Below are 18,693 nucleotides of genomic sequence, written 5' to 3'. Positions count from 1 at the left end.
TAAAGCATACACTGGCAAAGAGGTTACAAAAATAAATGTCTAACCATCTCTGAAGACACTATCTTTTAAATTTGTTGAATATTGATAGAGTCTAGGACACTCTTTTTCTAAATTTTTTTCACTCTAAAACCGGAAAATTTACTTTTGTTTTTTCCTGGTCTGTAGCAGTATCTCAGCAGAGTCAGAAGCTTGCATTAAAGTTAGTAGAGACACTGTTTTCATTTCCATAACTACTTCTTCCCAGTTTCTTCCTGTCTCCCTCTTCTCGATATTAATTCATTGCTGTAATAGTAGTGCCAAGCTAAACCGGAGGTAGACTTTGAGCATGGCTTTTCAGTAATAAGTGATAAGCTCAGAAAAATAAAATAATTTAAAAAAAGATAAAATGCCCTTGGATTAAATTCTCACTCATAAACATAAATCCAATAAATTTATCAGTTAATTTGTGATTCTGTAAGCAATCCCCTCCCATTCTCTGATAATCTTTTCCTGAAAAGACTCTGTGTTTTTGTTATTTTATGTTTTTTATTTTATTTTTCTGAGCTCACATGAAGTCTTGTTCAATTTAGTTTCTTTTTCTCCTCCTCCTCAACCCTGACTTTCTCTCTCTCTTTTTTTGGATATTGGGGCATTCCATGTATTCTGTATGTCGTAATGCCTAAAAACTTGAATTCAGAATTTATAACAATGAAGCAAATTATTTGCTATTGAATGAATTCCTATGTTTTCTAGGATGAAAGTTATGAGCTACTGGAAGAAAAGAAAGTCATAGACTCTGATGTGAAATCACAGCATTTAATGGATAATAAAGAAAATTTGAGAAGAAGTCACAGCAGGTTGTAGACTCTGCATGGTTTTCTTTCAGGTTTGATTCAGAAGAATATGTTTCTTCAAAGCAAATACCTTTCTACCTAGGATTTAAAACATCCATCCATTATTTATTTAAACGATAAATAAAAGTGGGAATGTATACATAAATATATAGGTATACAAACATATCTATATACACACATACACATTTAACATGTACATGAATATGTATAAATATATATATACATACATACATAATGACCTATCTACCAACTTATGAAACAAAAATGAGAGATTTTTAAAATGAGAGATTTTTAAAATGAACTAAGTATTGGCACATTCTTTGATGCTATTTTAAAGAAATTAATAAAATCTTAATGACTATCAGAATGCTCATCTTGTGCACATAGCCATATAAATCTCCTTAAATACCAGAGACTTCTCTGTGTTGTAGTCAATATTTCATCTTTAGGTTTAATTGTCTTACCAGATGTGTTTTCAATGGTCTATGATGTATGCAATTTCCTTACCTTTTTCTGGGTTTTGTCTTATCTCACAGGGAAACTGAAACACTGCTGATATTATAAGAAATAATGGCATACTCATCTGGAAAATAAAGAGAAAATTCATCCGAATTAGAGCTCCAACTTCTATAATCAGACAATTGTAGATATGTGAAGCTTATTCTTTTCAGTAATTTTGCAAGATAGTCAATTACTTCAGTTTTTTAAATAAAAAAATATGTTATTAAAATTTAAGTCACTTGATAAGGTAATATATTATAATAAATGACAGAGCCAGAATTAAAATACTTCTTGAAAAACTTTGTAGGACATTCAATAAGGAACTAATAGCATTAATAATCCAGGAAAATTTTTTATAGTATCTACAATATCTTAGTAATTGGTCTGGAACCTAATATGTTAACATTTCCTATAACATTTCAGAATAGCCCTTTTCAAGTTGAAGTTCATAAAGGTAGCATGAAATGGTAAGTCTTGCCATTAGCAACAACAAAAGGACCTGACACAGCATAGTTTGCATTTCGAGTTAAAGGGAAGCTCTTGNAGCCAGAATTAAAATACTTCTTGAAAAACTTTGTAGGACATTCAATAAGGAACTAATAGCATTAATAATCCAGGAAAATTTTTTATAGTATCTACAATATCTTAGTAATTGGTCTGGAACCTAATATGTTAACATTTCCTATAACATTTCAGAATAGCCCTTTTCAAGTTGAAGTTCATAAGGGTAGCATGAAATGGTAAGTCTTGCCATTAGCAACAACAAAAGGACCTGACACAGCATAGTTTGCATTTCGAGTTAAAGGGAAGTTCTTGCACATTATATCAGAAGGATTCTAGGTGTTGAAAAACTCTGATAACTGGAAACTGGCCCAGTCAAAAGACATATCATGAAGGAGCAAAAATTCAATATACAAAGTGGAACCATTTATTGTATAGTCTTTGTGGACTGAAGGCAATTTTGGAAAATTTTGTAGCTCAGGGAATCTTAGATATAGATAATCATGTTCAACAGCTTTAGGGCATGGTTGCGGCTTGCCTACCTTTTTCATAATAATTGTACACCATGACTGGAGCTGGCTGAATGTTGGATACAAGGTTGCTTTGCTCAACAGAGAAAGTGAAATTGTTTGCTGTTCCAGAAACCTATAAAGACACAAATTAGTAATACATCAGAGAAGATCTGGAAAAAAATCTCTGAGAAAATTATCTCCAGAACTTCATGATCTGTCCAACTAAATAGATTGAAACTAACAATATTGTACATCTTACATAAGGACTTAATCTTAAAAAATTAATCAGGTAAAATGAAACTGTACAAAAATTTTAGTTCTATTGCTTATATTGAGGTGCAAGAAATTTATCTGAAAGCAGTAATGTAGGCACTTAGGTGAGTGGCAATAATGTACACATAGAAAGGATGACTAGGAGGGGGGGTAGCTAGGCAGGGAGTGATGGGGGAAAATGGAGTCAACTGTACTCGAACAACAACAAATAAATAAATGAAAATGATGACGAAAACTCATGCTACCTTCATCAGAGTTCAAGTCAAACTACAAAAGATTTATAGAGCTACTCTGTGACCAAACTATGTGAGATGCAATGAGTAATGAAACACAGGGAAATTATGTCTCTAAACTTAAGAATTATCTAGTCAGACAGTCAAGGCATACATGAAATAACATTAGAGTTAGCCAGGAGAAGATAATCATGAGGATAGAAGACCACTGATAATCTTTAATGTCCAATATTGTTTGAGAAACCATGTCATGTGTATCTCTAAGGAATAGATTCATTCAGTTATCCTCAGAAGAAATAAAAAAAATCATGAAAGAAAAAACATTGTTGCTCAACTTACATTTTCCAAGTAGAAAAGAACATGGTCATTCTTGACTTCAGTCTTCATCACTTGGCCATTGTCTTCAAGCTTTGAAGGAATTGGCAGGGAAGGATAGGCAATTATATCAAAGAGTACTATTTCAGTACTGAATACTTTATAATTTTTATTTAACCAGTTGCCAGGAATCTAACTTATGGAATGTTTCCTTGTGCCACAATGTGTTCATAAGCACGAACAGGAACTTAAGAAACAGTTTACAGACTATGGGAAATAATGCCTGCTAATTGCCATAAGTTAAGGACACCATCCTTCAATGTTACAGTAAAAATGAAAACGTAAACTCTTGCATAAGTTAGCTTAAATGATGAATTCCATAATTTGGTTTTGCTAACCAGTTATTGCATCTACACACTATTGCTTTTTCTGTGCTGAAAGACCGGGTTTCTGTTATTTACCTTCTCAATGGATGGCGTTACTGGAGTAAATCCTGAAAGCATTTTTACATCAACAAGGACCATATTGGGGTTATTGCGCATCCCAGCATATCTGAAATTTAAAAACAAAACACTAGTTTAGACATCAGTTTAGAAAAGTGACTTACGGCAAGTACGGTGGGTACACATATGTTAATTAGCTGTACATCTGGAGGAAAGGCACAGCTGAAGAGAAAACACCTTTCTCAAATATCTCAGAATATGCACAATTGGAATGATAAAGGACAAGATGAAATAAAGTAACATAAGTTGGAGTAAATAATGAATGATCTGAACTTAATAATTTCTCCAAAACCTGCTTTTCAGATGACCTGAAGTCTCAAAGTCTGAACTTACAAACAAACCTTGTGCATGAGTGTTACACGTATCTCTGGCAGGTGGATTAAAATGTGCACAAAACCTAGAGGAAATCTTTGTTTAAAAAGCCAGATGTTGGTAGAGGTGTAGAGGAGACATGTCCTTAAGAGATATGCTAGGTTGTGTCCCTAACACTGGACAGGATAGTTGGGATGTGAAGTTAATTTAGTTCTTATTTTAGTTTTTGTGTCCATGAGACTATCATTTGGAAATCCTTAGAAAATCCTTCAAACTAATTTTTCTTAGTGTTTCTTCACATATTAACTAAGGTTAAAGCCCTTTGGCCTGTATATTTTATATTTTAACTTAAAAGAATCATTTTGCTTTTCTACCTGAAAAATAAAAATTTAAATTTTACTCTGTACAGTTATAGAATAAGCATTTGCAGATATTCTCCTCGAGACCGACCTGTGCATGTTTTTAGGTGGAAAAACAGTATCTCAACTAATATACTTCCATAAAAAAATGGAAACATTGCTGGGATATCAGTGTGGCAGAAGCTTGCAAATTATATTTGCATGTAGTACAAATTATACTTGTATAATTCCAGCTCTGATTTAGTTTAAGTACTAAATTGTGATTACTATGCAGAAAGCTATAAAGTGACTGTGCTATAGAAATTATACACTAACAGGTAAACTCACATCATAGGTACCATCATTCACATTTTGTTATTTTGCTATGGTTTAAAATAATTCTTTTTTAATATATATTACCTTTTCTCTAATGAGGAAGTTGATATTAAAATGGGATACTTACTTGATGGTTACTGTCAGGTCAAAAGTACTCTGAAATATATCTGTAGAGTTTTTCTTTACCATTTCCAAAGAAAGGAAAAATCCAGATTCCTTTTTAGGTAGTACCACATTATACCTAAGGGTAGCCTAGAAAAGATAGCAAGCCATTAAAAAAATCCATTCATTTATTGTGTAGTAAAAACTAAAGGACTTGTTGTTTCTCTTATTTTCATTATTAATGTACAGTATCTTACATTTCTCCTCATCAAGGAATAAGGCTAAATTTAATTGTTTAGTTTTCAAAATACACAAGAATCTTTAATAGCATCATTTAATAATAATATCAGAATACTTTCTAACAGTGACATTCCTCAAGAAACTTCTCAGTTACCTACTTATCCTTAAGAGTAAATACTTCTGCATAAAATAACTTGCATTTTCAGCCAATGAGTAGAACATATCAATGGAAGAATAATCATGGAATTATGAAAAATGGTAGCATAACACTTTACATATGATTGAACAGATAGTCTGATTTTTTAATGGCAAATATTGATCTCCCTCTCAGGTAGGTATCTATTACCTGGATAAATGCACAGCCATGCCCTTCCACATCTACTGTGTATTGTCCATATGCTTTTGTTAGCTCTGAACGTTGGACCAGTAAGCGGTTGTCATTATTAACTTGGAAAATCTCACTGGATTCTTCACTGCTAAAGGTGACAGTGTTTTGACCATTAGAGGATGTTAACTTCATATAGCGGGTTAAGGCCGAAAGACAGACAGCAGTGCCCTGCACAGAATGGGAGAGGCAACGAGATGAGCTGTTATGCTGCAGTATTTAAATCAGTCTGCAGAAATATTCCTAAACAGGTCAACAGAACACCAAGAAGTAATATCTTAAAGAATGGGAAAATATATGATTGTGCTGGTTGTTGCCATTTAAATTTATTTTCTTTTACTGATCTTAATCAGATTTTATTGTTCTAAAGGTTTATATAAAGTATAATCTGCTCTTGAAAGCAGTGCCAAATATTTTCTGATTTGATGTCTTATAACTAGCTGCCTTGGACAATGCTTATTTATACCCAACTGTCTTTGAAGATGGGAAGTCAGACTCTGAAGTGGCTGTTGGGAGAGTCACTAAGAAGGTTTTACTCTGAAATGAAGACAGTAAAAAGAAAGCAAATAAGGAAGTGAGGATTTTCTTCATGGGAGTAAAACTGCATTTCCTTGCATTTAAATGTTTTTTTTCCTGGTTAGAAATACATACATCATTGTTTCTTATACCTACTTCTTCTGTTATAAATTCATTTCATTTGCTTTTCCTAATGTGCAAACCACAAAAATATTTCTTGTTGACCATACTATCTAACTTATTATCAAGATTCTGGTGTTTATGACAACTTCTTCTAGACTTACATTCTATTTTTACTGTGTAAATGGAGGTATAAATCAAGGCATAAATTCCTTGAAAAGGGTCCTTATTTTATTCATCTGCAAATAGTGAATTCTAAATAGAGCTCCTGATATACAGAAACTGACCCATAAATAAATGTTAACTAAGTATAATAGGACTTATAACAGCAAATATCCTTTATCTCTGCAGGCATTTTCTATGGTTGTCTTTGCTGTCTAGAATGTTGTAGAATAGTCTCTTTTGCATTAAACCTATTGTTGTTAATATCAGACCCACACCAATCACCTGGGTGGAAGAGAAGCCTCCGTGGGAATTCATCTGTTGGGCAAGCCACTGCACAATCTTACTAGCGTAGGTGAGGTCAGGAGTTTTTTGGGAAATGATGGCCAACAGTACATAGCAAGTCTTCTCAGTCTCAGCAGAAGGTGCCCAAGGAATAAAGGATGGGGATGCTTCTGTCTGGGGTTTCTTAGCACTTTCCCAATATATCACATTATCTGAGAAAAAAATTCACACAGTCCCTATGAAGAGAACGGATTACACAGAAGAATAATGCAAACTTCATTCTTGACCTCTGTTATGGTCTGAAGGGCGTCTCTCAAAATTCATATGTTCAAGCTGTACTCCCCCAAATACAGCATTGACAGTTTTTGGAGATAGGGCCTTTGAAAGGGGGATTAAGTTAATAGAGGCCAATAGGGGCCTAATCCATTATGATCGATGAAATTTGGACACATGTGAGAGACACCAGGGACATGCACACACACATGCAATGTGACTATGGAGGGAGTGGATGGCCATCTACCAGGCCAGAATAAGGTCTCTGCAGAATCCACACCCGCTGATACCTTGATCTTGGAATTCTGTCTTCAAAAATCATGAAAAAATAAAAATGAACTTTGTTGTTTAAGCCATCTAGTCTGTGGCTTTTGTATGGCAACCTTAAACAAATACAGCTTTAAATAGCAACTTCCTAAAGCCAAAGTGGTATGTGGTTAAATTTTACAAGCAGTTTTCATTTTCTATAGTATGGTCACTAAACTTGATTTCTTTTAATTCGCTCACCTAAGGAGAAACTAGAGAAAAGAGAAAGCAGAAAACAGAAAATAGATAATGCTCTTAAAAGATAAAGGGCCATTCAGAAATTCCATCAGACAAGCAGAAATACACCAGTGAAGGGAGAGTTCCTATATGATGCTAAGTTTCATCATTTTATTCTCAAGGTCATCTCCGTTACCAAAAGTAAATAAGAATGCTTACTTATTTTTGTAGCAGATTGGTCCAGAATTTGGAGTAAGGATTTCACTTGCTTCTCTTTTCCAGCTAATGCAAAAGCATAAGCTAGCATTGCGTGATCATAGCCATTGCTAACACCATTTTCCAATGCATCCTCTAGGCAAAAAAGCCCATGCCGTACGGCAGGAAACTTGTCATGCAGAAAAACAACATATTTTAAAACGATACCTGAACACTTTATAAGCTTGCTGAATATTTAAACTAATCATTCTTTTACCATATATAATATGTCTTTGAAGTATACTTTACATACAAACCTACTCACATATATATATAAACATATGTATTATGCTTTATAAATATCAATAAAATTAATTTCAAATGGATTACTGGTATTTGAGAAATAAAATTTAAATAGTCTGAAAAATGCCAGTTTCTATTTCTGATCCGTCATATTTTAGTTAATAACAAACATTTCTTATATGTGGCAAAGAATACAAACTTATTTTTAGACTTAAGATACTTTATTCTAATACTAAAATATAAGCTTCCTAAAGATGATTTTTGAGATTTTTCTGAAGGTGATTTTTGAGATACGCAATGACTGCGAAATGTCCGAGTATCTTCTTTCAGGAACAGATTATGCAATCAGATAATCTGACCTCTGGATTGGGAGGCAGCCAAGAAGAACAACACGGAGGCTGAAATGTTTACACATTAAATTGGTTAGTGAAACATAATACTAGGTTTACGGTTAGACTTAGAGATAAGAGGCTTAATCTGAAATTCATAGCTGAACTTCAGAAGATCTGTAAATACCTGAAACGGTATGAAAAACTTCTGTATGTGCGCATGTGTGTGTATTTTCCCTAGGGAACACCCCCACAGTGTCCATCAAAGGTTTCTATGAATGAAGAATAGCTTGAGTAACATCAGCTTAAAGAGAGGTAATAAATGAAATGTTCTTCTGATGTTTCGCCCAGTGTGAGCATTTCAAATAACTCCTATTTTACATTCTATTTAATATGCATTCAAGTGACTGAAACCAAAAGATGGTGAGAACCCTTACTGTGAAACTCAGCCCAGCTTCCAGGAATGCTCCCACAACATATGCAGTGAGTGAAATGTCCTCTTCATCTTCTCCCTAACACACATGCACAAACACGATGAGTCACACAGGAGAGCAGTGCGCAAGAGAACAGCTGTTCTTCTCCAGCGAAAATGAAGTGTAAAAAGAAACACTGAAAGAATTACCATTACTCCTTAAAAACCACCTGAGTGTGCAATTTTAAAATTTAATTGTTAATAACCATACTATCTGAGCAAAAATCCATCAGAATTCAATGTAATAATGAAAAATGGCATAGAATTAATCTTAAGTATACTTAATGACATATAATTGTATTTATGTTGCCTGATGTTAAGTATGAATTCTAAGCAATTCATACAAAGAGTCATATTTTACTTTATTTGGTATTAATGTGAAAAAGCAAACAAAGACTTTCTCATGGGGTGGACCAGGAAGTTGTGAATATCCCTCAAAATCGCTGGGAAATTATCCTGGGAAGCAACAATGATCAGGGGTCTCGGATTCTTGTGGTGTAAGACTAGAAAAGCCTGTTACGTGGTTTGCAAACTGTGCATAGAAACATCATGGGGAACTTGAACATTAAACGAACCAGTATGCACATAAGAGATTCTGATTCAAAAAGTCAGGAATAAGAAATGAATTTTATAAGGAAATGAATGTTAATGACTCTGGCAAAACTGATGCAAATAATATTCTGACAGCATCTGCGATCTGCTGCCGTAGCATAAGCTTCTTCAGAAAAAAACATTTCTGAGGAGCTCAGTTATCAAGGTGTAAATAACTGCAGATTTGGGGTACTAAAATAAGATGTGGGACCAGCGCAAGTTTTTACTTTTTTCTTGCTTCTCCCACTCAATTTCAAATATGCACACACACACACAGGTATGGAAAAAGATTGGGTAAGATCAGACAAACTGACATAGTGACCAGTAATGAATCCAATAAAAAGAAATGTGGACGTGTTTTAAAAGCGGACATGAAAAATTCTGATTCTTCACATAACAACAGGTGCTATCAGGGGCTTCCTGCTATGAGAAATAGGTTTGAAATAATTTAAACACATTTTCCCACACTAGTAATGATGGAATGCCGAAAGTAAAATGGGAGGGAGGATGCCTAGTGAGTTAGCTACGTATGGACAGGGAAAAGGAAGGAGTGATTATTTCATCTGACCTGTGAGGTCTTCATGCTTTGACTTGAGAAGGTACTGGAAGAGAGCTTCATTGAAACGATGCAAATTACTAGATACTCTCCCTGAACTTTCCTGTCACCCATGAATAGGAATGATTACCTACTCAAGGCCCCCTCCATTAACATATCTTTTGGCTCCAAACTTACGAATGTTCTCTCTCAAAGCTCCTTGTCTCTCCCCATTCTCCTATTGCTAGTTTGTATCCTGAAGTAGATTGATTCTAAGAAAGGGCTAAAGACAGTAAGGCAAATAATAGATTCATGAGGAGTTATTTTTATCTAGCTGCAATGCTGTTGATTAACACACTGTAGGCCTGTAACTGCCACAAACACAGAAGGGGTAACATGCACACACACAAAAAATTTCAAGTTGCAGGTTAGTTAGGCCAGAAGTAGGGAGGGTAGGCAATACAAAAGTACAGGGAAAGGCTATTTCTGTTCATCTCTCACCTCCCAGGTATTGTTGAAAAGCTTGCCATTACTTCTAAAGCAGCCATTGCTTTCCTGTTTGCTTGAAAGCCAGATCAAGGTCTGTTGTTGAACTTGTTCATCAATGAAAACATATTTCTTCATTGCCTCGAATGTCTTAAAAGTAAGGGCACTGAGCCTGTAATGCATACCACCAGTTAGGCAAAAGTTAGATAAGAAAGAAATGACAATGTCTTAAAAGACATTATGGAGCTCTTAAAAGAGCTCCTCAAAAGATTCATCATCATTGTTTTAATTTGGCCAATGTTGACTATAGTTAATATTGATAGTGGCTCTTTCCTTTGGGTCAATAAAAGGTTTTGCACAGCAATATGTAAAAATTAGAGTAGGTAATTTTTAGACTGTTTATAAACAAAGTTTGCACTATGTAGTCCATTAGATTATCCACATGTGGCAAGAGATTGGGTGTAATTAGATGCTTTGGGTACTTCTAGTTTTACTCCCTGAATCTGCATGGGGTCTAAGAAATGCGGATTAAGTTGTGGCGTTTTCCATAGAGTCAAGAAGGCGTGGGAGTAGAGAGGGTATCATTTAATTTGCCATGAGACACTAGGTGTATTGTATTAGAACTGGAATAATCAAATATTTTAGTATTATCTGATTCACCTCTGTCAATTCACTTTGAAACCCACTTTTCTTTAAAATCCCCATTGAACTCAACTTCTCTCATTCTCCCATAAGCCCCCCTCCGATCAGCTCTACATTATTTCAAATAAAATGTTCATGCCTTACCATATGCTTCCTTCCTGATTTCTCTGCCAAAACATACTATATGAGCCATCCACATTTTTGAAAGACAACTGTTTTTGATAGCCTAAAATACAGCATTGTAGAAAATTGTTTTTTAATCAAAGAAAGAAGAAAAAGAATGGTGTAGCCTAAGCCTCGTGTTTTGGTGTTAGACAGATACGAATCACTAGATGACTATTTCAATGTATTTCTTAACCTGAGGTTCTCTATCTGCACTGAGAATAAAAATAATTTCGACATCATAGAGTTTTAATGACAAATAAGATATTACAATGTGACTGAGCCTAGTTTAATAACTGGCATGTACAATATTTCATTAAGGTTCTTTTGTTTCAGTGTTATCTTTCTGAAAAGAAAACCTAAAGAAATCATACCCCTGGACTTCTCCTTAACATCATATTTTACAAGGTTTATACATCTTTTTCCTACGTACAAATCCAATCACTTCATTGCAATGAAGCACAATTGAAAGATAAATACAGAAGTTGATAAATAAACCATTTCTAGCTACTGTGAACAGCAAGAACAAATAAGGTAGCTTGGCAAAATATTAGGCACTAAAAATCCTGAATTCATTATTGGAAATGTCACAGTTTTATATTGTGGCACTAAATGACTACACAGGTATTGAAGTCTAAAAAATTCTGAAAATACTAAAACCAAAAGCCAAATACGTAGTTCAAATGCAGAGCACCTCAGGGCAGATCTGCTTTTTGCCCAGGAGACTGCTTCATAATATCAAAGTTTTTGACATCTTGGGATTAGTAACAACTGGTTTTATCTACCATGGGCAGAAATTACTTAAACCTTCTTACCCATAGATAACAAAACGAGAGCCTTAGCTTTAACTTCCTCTGTCAATTGTTTAGTAGATTTCAGGTAGTCAAGGATATAGGTATCAGATGCTAGTAGAGCAATATTCTGCTCTTCATATCCACAGGGCATTTGGAGAAGATTCTCCAGATTCTGAATTGCAAGTCCTAGAATATCCCCTAAAAATAAGAAAAGCAGAAAGCTACTGTTACTTAAAGTTAGTATCTGAGTTGGCATTAATAACCGTAGTCTAAAGAGGCGTAGTAGAAGTAGAAAATATTTAAAATTGAGTCTAAAAGGTGGAAACAAAGAAAATTTTCTTGAAGGAATTTTAGAGGAGACAGACATGAAGGGTGGAATTAAAAGAGTTTCTGGTATGGGCCCTGGCTGGCATAGCTCAGTGGATTGAGCGCGAGCCTGCGAACCAGACGATCACGGTTCGATTCCCAGTCAGGGCACATGCCTGGGTTGCAGGCCGGTTCCTTGCAGGCTAACTACCAGCAGGGGACGCACAAAAGGCAACCATACATTGGTGTTTCTCTCCCTTGCTCCTTCCCCTCTAAAAATAAATAAGTAAATAAAATCTTTAAAAAATATATTTAAAAAAAAAAAGAGTTTCTGGTATGAAAAGTATTTCTGAAAAATCTCATGACCAGAGAAATGAAAGTTAAAAAAATGTGTTTGTTTCCTTTTTTGTTTCTTGAGAACCTGACCCTATGAATTACAAGCTGTATTCTATCCCTTTCCCCAAAAGTGTTGATGTTAATGATAGAGACATTTAAATTTTGAAAAACAAGTTTCTCCTATTACTGAGGAAATTTCCAGCATTTGTAACAAGCAAAGATTATTTTGACTCTCCAAAGGGGAATTTAATATTTCACAGTAGGACGATAATAGGACTCTTTGTTTTTCTAAACACCAGTTATCACCCAGGAGAACAAACGTTTCCCAGGGACACAGATTTGAAAACAGTGCTGTAACTCTTTAGATTCCTACATGGAAACAAGCTTAGAGAATAATCCTCAACAACAAGAAGTATAGAAAAATCTCTCCATCGTGTTATTTTAAGGAATGTTTAAAGACAACCTCAATCAAGGTTTTCCAATCAATGTGAAATGCGAAGTTTAATCAACTTACCCACAACAGTGAAAAAGGCCCCGGCTGATCCTTTTACCACGTTGCCTGGCAAATCCAAATCCACGGGCATGGAGGCTTTGGTGTCTGGAAAGAAAATAGCAATAACATAAATAATGTGGTGGCTTCTTTTTATAAGCAATAGCAGAAGACTTGTGGAACAAACGTACTACAAAATATATTTCATTATTTCATTTTACAAGTTGCTTGTTAGAAGAGGTAAATTGTGATTTTGATTAGTTTAGAATAATAACAATACATTTAGAAATGATATATGCATCTGTGTGTTAGATAATGGCTACTATTCTCCATTAGTTTAGTGCTTATACTACTGATGTATAAAAATGTCAGAAGCTATTGACTATGATGTATAAAAAGCACACACAATACATAAATCTTGGAGACATTTTTAGGCATTAAAATTATATTATCAGCTAGATAAAACAATACTGTGATGGCCACTTAGCAGGCAATTGAAGGGCAGTGATTATTTCATCCCAAGATACAAAAGCAAAGGTAACATTATCTGTAATTCAGGCATAGTCCCAATTTCCCACTCTCCAACAGTTTGTCATAATCACACAACAAAAGAACTAAAAAATGACAAGATAGGAAAAATAGGTTAAGGCAGACCAATGAGGGGGGTGAACTAAAAAAAGTGATAAAAGCCTGTAAGTACTATAGTTTTACTTGTTGTACTTTATGGCTAAAATTATACCATAATAGGGCATAAAATAAAGTAATCCTCCATTAGGTATTTTGAATAAATAGCTGAGGTACTCAGTATGACAAGCGTTGATAAATTTTCTTTAGGACTAAGTTGACCACCTATAAGATCCTCTTACCTTTTGTACAAATAAGAAAACTTTGAGTCATTTCTTTTTTAATACCTTCAGGCTGTCAAAGAGTAAACAAAAACAAATACAAAAATAATGAGTCTGGATCATCTTTCCATGAAAGAAAGGTAACAAGCATCATCTTACATAAGTATGACTGGGCATGTTTGTCCTGGGGAGAAGATCCATTCATTGTCTCCTTCTTTATATATCGGGAAGTTACCATACACCAACAACATCCATTGAAGGCCCCATGCTCCCATTGTTTGGACAAAGATAACATCAATGTCATCTCGGGACACTTTCAACTCCTCCAATACTGCCTAGTATCTCCAATATACGAAGTGTTCTGCAGAGTGGAACATGCCAACAGCTGAGGGTGACGGGAGCTACATAGGACTGTAGGACAGGTAAGTTTGTCTTGGATTTGAGTCACTTGAAAAGGGGGGAAAAAAGAAGAAGCAGACATAAAATATCATGAGTCAGAAGCAAACAAAAAGTCACCAAACCTGTTTTAAGTGATGTTTCACCATCCTGGGTCAGGTATTAGTTAAGAAAAGGATGAATTTTATTACTGTTTGAAATAATTTTAGATGCCCTGTCTTATATCAAAAGTAACTACGGTCAATTAAGTACTTGAAAGAGAATGCCTTTTAATGTTTAACCCATTCGATACGGTCTCTTTCTTACCTGGAGGAGCTTGATAGGTGTGTGGGTACATACCTCCACCAACAAACTTTTGACCACAGCATCTTCCCAGTTTAGATTCTGCTGCTCCATTGCTCCGTTTGGGCACTCACTAGTCTGTTTGGACTCAGCAACTACGGTGATATTCACTTTACCTGGGAAACATTTCCGAACATAAGTTAAAGTGATTATTGGCCAGTTCTGTAATGGGAAATAATAAATAGCCTGTAAACCACATTCTGAATTGGATGCACTGAATTTTATCATATTTATACTTAGACCAAAATATTTCCCTCATTCATCTGACTGGAAATAATTTGGTATATTCTGTTTTCACCTGTTTCAAGATTCCTCATGTTAAACAAATGACTCATTTACTTAATTAGAACATAAAAAATCTTAAAGAAAAATAATAGTTCTGTGATGCCAAGTGAGAGGATTACTTGATATTGCTTACAAGGTATGTATGACAATATAGGCACATAACATCAGATAACCCGGGCTTCTAACTTATCCCAAATAAAATAAACAAAAATAGTAAAATATGACAGTGTGGAAAGGGTACTGAATTTAAATCAAGTGCTAAAAAGGAATCTATTTTTTTATTCCCTGTGATATCATCATACATAAAATAAAACGAATCTTTCAATACTATGCTGAATAGAAATAGTTTTACAAGGAGAACATACAGACGGCTCAGAGACATATACAAGGATGCTCAGCATCTCTAGCAATCAGAGAGATGCAAACTAAAACCACCATGAGATACCACTTCACACTGGTGAAAATGGCCGTGATAAACAAATCATCAAACAACAAGTGTTGGAGAGGATGTGGAGAAAAGGGAACCCTAGTGGACTGCTGGTGGGAATGCAGACTGGTGCAGCCACTGTGGAAAACAGTATAAAATTTCCTAAGAAAACTGAAAATGGAACTGCCTTTGACCCAGTGATCCTAATGCTGAGATTATATCCTAAGAACTCTGAAACACCAATTCAAAGAACCTATGCACCCCAATGTCCACAGCAGCACAATTTACGATAGCCAAGAGTTGGAAGCAACCTAGGTGTCCATCAGTAAACGAATGGATCAAAAACTATGGTACATATACACAATGGAATTCTATGCAGCAGAAAGAAAGAAGGAGCTCCTACCCTTTGCAGCAGCATGGATGCTGCCTATATTTTCTTCTAGGATTTTTATGGTTTGGGGTCTAACATTTAAGTCTTTGATCCATTTTGAACTTATTCTTGCGTGTGATATAAGAAGGTGGTCTAGTTTCATCTCTCTGCACATATCTATCCAATTTTCCTATCACCATTTATTGATTAAACTGTCTTTAGCCTATTGTATGTGCTTGCTTTGTCTGTCAAATATTGACTATAACGGTATAGGTTTATTTCTGGGCTCTCTATTCTGTCCCATTGATCTATGTGTCTGTTTTTATGCTAGTACCAGGTTGTTTTGATTACTATGGACTTATTGTGTAGTTTGATACTAGGTAGCATGATTCACCAACTTTGTTCTTTCTCAAGAATGCTATTGTTATATGGGACAGAAAACTTTGTTGTTCCAAAAATTTTTTTGAAATATTTGTTCTAGTTAGATGAAATACATCATTGGAATCTTGAAGTGTTTTTTCTGCATCTATTGATATGATCCTGTGATTTTTATCTTTTATTCCTGGAACAAATCCTACCTGATCATGGTATATGATTTTTTAAAATGTATTGCTGTATTCAGTATACTACTATTTTGTTGAGGATTTTAGCATCTATGTTCATCAGAGACACTGGCTAATAATTTTCTTTTGACTTTAAAGTGTCTTTATCTGGTTCTTGAATTAGGATAATGCGGACCTTGTAAAATGAGCTTGGGACCCTTCCCTCCCCTTGAATTTTTTTGAAATAGTTTGAGAAGGAGAGGTGTTAGTCCTTCTCAGACTGTTTGGTAAAATTCATTTGTGAAGCCACCAGGTTCAGGACTTTTGTGTGTTGGGGGTTTTGATTACTGATTCAGTTTCACTAGGTGTAATCTGTCTATTCAGATTCTCTGCTTCTTCCTGATTTAGTTCTGAAATATTGTATGTTTCCAGGAATTTATCCATTTTGTCCAGGTTGTCAGTTTTTTGTCACATAGTTGTTCATTATATACTTTTTACAATCCTTTGTATTTCTTTGGTATCAGTTGTTATTTCTCTTCTTTCATATCTGATTTTATTTATTTGGGTCCTCTCTCTTTTTTTCTTGGTGAGTCTGGTTAAAGGTTTGCCAATCTTGTTTATCTTTTCAAAGAACAAGCTCTTGGATTCCTTGATCTTTTGTGTCATTTTTTAAGATTCTATTTGATTTATTTCTGCTCCGATTTTTATTATTTCCTTACTGCTCATTTTGGGCTTTGTTTGTTGTTCTTTTCAAGTTCCTTTAAGTGTAAAGTTATATTGTTTATTTGAGCTGCTGCTGCTTCTTCTTCTTCTTTTCCTTCTTCTTGGAGAATGGCCTATAATGCTATGGATTTCCCTCTTCAAATTGCTTTCACTATGTTTCATAAATTTTGGGTTATTGTATCCTCATTTTTATGTGTTTCAAGGTATCTTTTGATTTTTTCCTTGATTCTCATTATTAACTCATTCATTGCTTAATAATTAATTTCTGAAGACCTTGTGTAGTTAGAATAATGAGAAACTTAAAAATCTAATAGGAAAAGTAGTCTTAGACAGATAAATATTATGGTTGAACTAAAATGATCTCATAAAAATACTCTGTTGGTGATGGAAGGAGATTTGACTTTAGTGGTGAACACACAACACAATATATAGATGATATATTATAAAGTTGTATATCTGAAACCTATACACTTTTAGCCAATGTCACCCAATAAATTAAAAAAACAAAAATACAATAAATATGGGATATGAAATAAAGACAATTTTAATGACACTTCATTTTTTAATTTAGTGATAGTGACTATCATGCATGGAGCACGCCCATTTTTGTATTTTAGACTCTTTTTAACTTTTTCCCTTCCCTTATATTTTCAAGAAGTATGTATAAATATATATTTTTATATTGCAGGTAATATCTGCACTGAGATATGTTTCTCAATGTTTGATCTCCATCTAAGTGTTTTTTGGTATCTCATGATACATTTAATAAATTTGCAAATCCTGGCAAATTTATTGTGATTAAAAAGTAATTTTTGTATGGGTGAAACAGGTTCATTTTGATAGGTGAAGGAACAAGTGAGAATTAAATTGGTCAGCATTAATGAAAATAGGGCCTTCATTTGGGGTAATATATACAGTCTCGATAGTTCATACAAATTAGCATTTATGTTGTATTTTGATCACATTATGTTTTTATATAAATGAAGAATGGTTTTGCTTACACAAGCATTACTAACCAGAAGTTAGATTATAAAAATAATATTTTAATGAGAATTTTTTAAAAAGTAGAGTTAAGAATGTGATGAGGAAAATTGCATAGAGAATTTAAGGAAAATAGAGGCAATAAAAATGGGCTGGTTTTCCATGAGGGATTGGCATAGATAGATAGCTGCTTACCTAATTTCTTAGGTATAAGAGTCCAGACGTATGTTTTCCTCTCTCCAGCTTGAATAACATCACTGCCATTGTTTTTAGGGGTGCGGACATTTGCCTCAAAATTCTGAGATTCCTCCAATTGAACAGAAATCTAAAAAGAAAGTCATGGTAATGAGGGTGGCACTCCACATACTGTGCCGTTACTATTCCTCCTCCAATCTTGAGAAGAATCTGCTCTACCTAATATAAGTTAGCAGACATAAAAGATACCAAATGACTCCTCTCATGTAAAGATAAATATGGTAGAATGCATGTCATAAACTGATCTTCTCAGAGCAGCATTTAAATCATTGCTGTGAGTTAAAGCAATTGTTTTTGTTTGAGGATTATGGCAACAAGTCATTACTTTATAGTACAATTTCACATTTGAGAATGAAAATATGTCAATCTTCAAGGAAAATATTAAGGACTTTTTTTGCCCTTATTAGATTTTGTCACCAAAGGCAACAACTTACCTCTGCACACGTATTCAGGTAGCTGAAGACACTGACAATCACATCAGATTGTTCCTTTTGGACAACTGAAAAGGGGAGGGTCACTTCAACAAAGAAAGACTGCGAGGCTTTCAGAGTGGTTGTTGATGAAATGCCAAATCCAGAATCACCATTCACACAGAAGCCATTTATCTCCCATTCAGTTATAGTGTCAGGGATGATGAGTGAAAGATTTGCTGAACCTGAGGAA

At 34.5% G+C, this 18,693-nt stretch overlaps 1 protein-coding gene across 1 annotated transcript in view; it reads right to left on the bottom strand.

Annotated features, from left to right (window-relative positions):
* Nucleotides 1-792: 792 nt before the first annotated feature.
* The window catches only part of LOC119002488 (ovostatin homolog 2-like), a 40,410-nt gene continuing 22,509 nt past the window's right edge, over nt 793-18,693 (bottom strand). The window contains exons 19-36 of the mRNA XM_037068435.1: nt 18,465-18,693; nt 17,971-18,100; nt 14,445-14,563; nt 13,731-13,782; nt 12,889-12,972; nt 11,754-11,930; nt 10,921-11,002; nt 10,150-10,306; nt 8,488-8,562; nt 7,443-7,608; nt 6,468-6,679; nt 5,346-5,555; nt 4,785-4,909; nt 3,630-3,720; nt 3,193-3,261; nt 2,378-2,480; nt 1,341-1,416; nt 793-911 (exon numbers count right to left, since the gene is read on the bottom strand). Of these exons, the coding sequence (XP_036924330.1) occupies nt 1,364-1,416; nt 2,378-2,480; nt 3,193-3,261; nt 3,630-3,720; nt 4,785-4,909; nt 5,346-5,555; nt 6,468-6,679; nt 7,443-7,608; nt 8,488-8,562; nt 10,150-10,306; nt 10,921-11,002; nt 11,754-11,930; nt 12,889-12,972; nt 13,731-13,782; nt 14,445-14,563; nt 17,971-18,100; nt 18,465-18,693 (2,134 nt within the window). The 3' untranslated portion in view covers nt 793-911; nt 1,341-1,363. The remainder of the gene's footprint in view (nt 912-1,340; nt 1,417-2,377; nt 2,481-3,192; nt 3,262-3,629; nt 3,721-4,784; nt 4,910-5,345; nt 5,556-6,467; nt 6,680-7,442; nt 7,609-8,487; nt 8,563-10,149; nt 10,307-10,920; nt 11,003-11,753; nt 11,931-12,888; nt 12,973-13,730; nt 13,783-14,444; nt 14,564-17,970; nt 18,101-18,464) is intronic.

This window comes from Sturnira hondurensis, unplaced genomic scaffold, assembly GCF_014824575.4.
Source record: "Sturnira hondurensis isolate 20B ecotype Veracruz unplaced genomic scaffold, ASM1482457v3 Scaffold0017436, whole genome shotgun sequence".
NCBI lineage: Eukaryota > Metazoa > Chordata > Mammalia > Chiroptera > Phyllostomidae > Sturnira > Sturnira hondurensis.
The sequence above is the reverse complement of the archived record's forward strand: the minus strand, read 5'-3'. Positions and strand labels throughout refer to the sequence as shown.